Raw genomic sequence first — 1,098 nt, 5'->3', positions numbered from 1 at the left:
TTGCACACAGGTCATAGTGCTGTCATACATGGCTGCACGATTGAGGACGAGGCTTTTGTTGGTATGGGAGCCACACTGCTTGATGGTGTAGTTGTAGAGAAACATGCCATGGTTGCTGCGGGAGCACTCGTCAGACAGAATACAAGAGTCCCTTTTGGCGAGGTACACTTTCTATTCTGACACCAAAAATCAGAAGAGAACCCATATGTTGAACTGCACTTAAATTTCATGTACTATATACCATTATGCGTTTGGAATTTGCACGTCACAGGTGTGGGGAGGTAATCCGGCCAAGTTCCTCAGGAAGCTTACAGATGAAGAAATAGCATTCATTTCCCAGTCAGCATTGAACTACACCAACCTTGCAAAAGTCCATGCTGCTGAAAATGCCAAGTCGTTTGATGAGATTGAGCTTGAAAAGATGCTGCGTAAGAAGTTTGCTCGACGTGACGAGGAGTATGATTCAATGATTGGTGTCGTTCGTGAAACTCCCCCAGAACTCATTCTTCCAGATAATATTTTACCGGATAAAGCCCCTAAGGCTGTTCAATGAGATCTTTCACTGGTAACTTCGCCTTAAGTTACTGCTATCTTCAGAACTCATTCCAAAGCGCAAAATTGTAGAGAACAGTCTATTTTACAAATAAAATTGAACATGTTTTCGGATGGACTTATTATGCACGTTACTTTGCAATTCCTCGGTCTGCCTCCGAGGTTATGCTGTTGGTTTCTTTGTACCTGTGACGTCTTATTATTTCTCAATCAGCTGGATTATATTATTACATAACACATGATGGTATGTCATGTAAGTTGATATTTGTTTTCTTATTATGTCAAAAGCCTTGAGACTTTACTCCTTGGAAACATCACATAAGCTATTGATCGATTTGTGTCATAGGATTTTGTACTGCAAATAGATATGTAAAGTGAGTTGGGCTGCATGTCCCAATACACGGCTCAAATAGGCACGGCTGGTATGATTCGTACCGTGGGTTGGTGTAGTGAAAATGCTGGGCCATATTGGGGCAAATGGCTCACCTCATACAATCTATATTTTTCTATCTAGAAGTTTGAGAGCTAAGAGCATCTTCAATTGTG

General features: G+C 41.3%; 1 protein-coding gene across 1 annotated transcript; it reads left to right on the top strand.

Moving 5' to 3' along the window:
• Window positions 1–6: 6 nt before the first annotated feature.
• LOC111387020 (gamma carbonic anhydrase 2, mitochondrial-like) lies at window positions 7–853 on the top strand (the record flags this gene model as incomplete). Its single annotated transcript, XM_023011539.1, has 2 exons — window positions 7–162; window positions 272–853. Coding segments are annotated over 2 exons (438 nt in total), but the record flags the coding sequence as incomplete, so codon positions are not given.
• Between the last annotated feature and the right edge of the window lie 245 nt (window positions 854–1,098).

Source organism: Olea europaea, unplaced genomic scaffold (assembly GCF_002742605.1).
Source record: "Olea europaea var. sylvestris unplaced genomic scaffold, O_europaea_v1 scaffold38425, whole genome shotgun sequence".
NCBI lineage: Eukaryota > Viridiplantae > Streptophyta > Magnoliopsida > Lamiales > Oleaceae > Olea > Olea europaea.
Note: the sequence above shows the minus strand (reverse complement) of the source record. Positions and strands in the feature narration are given on the sequence as shown.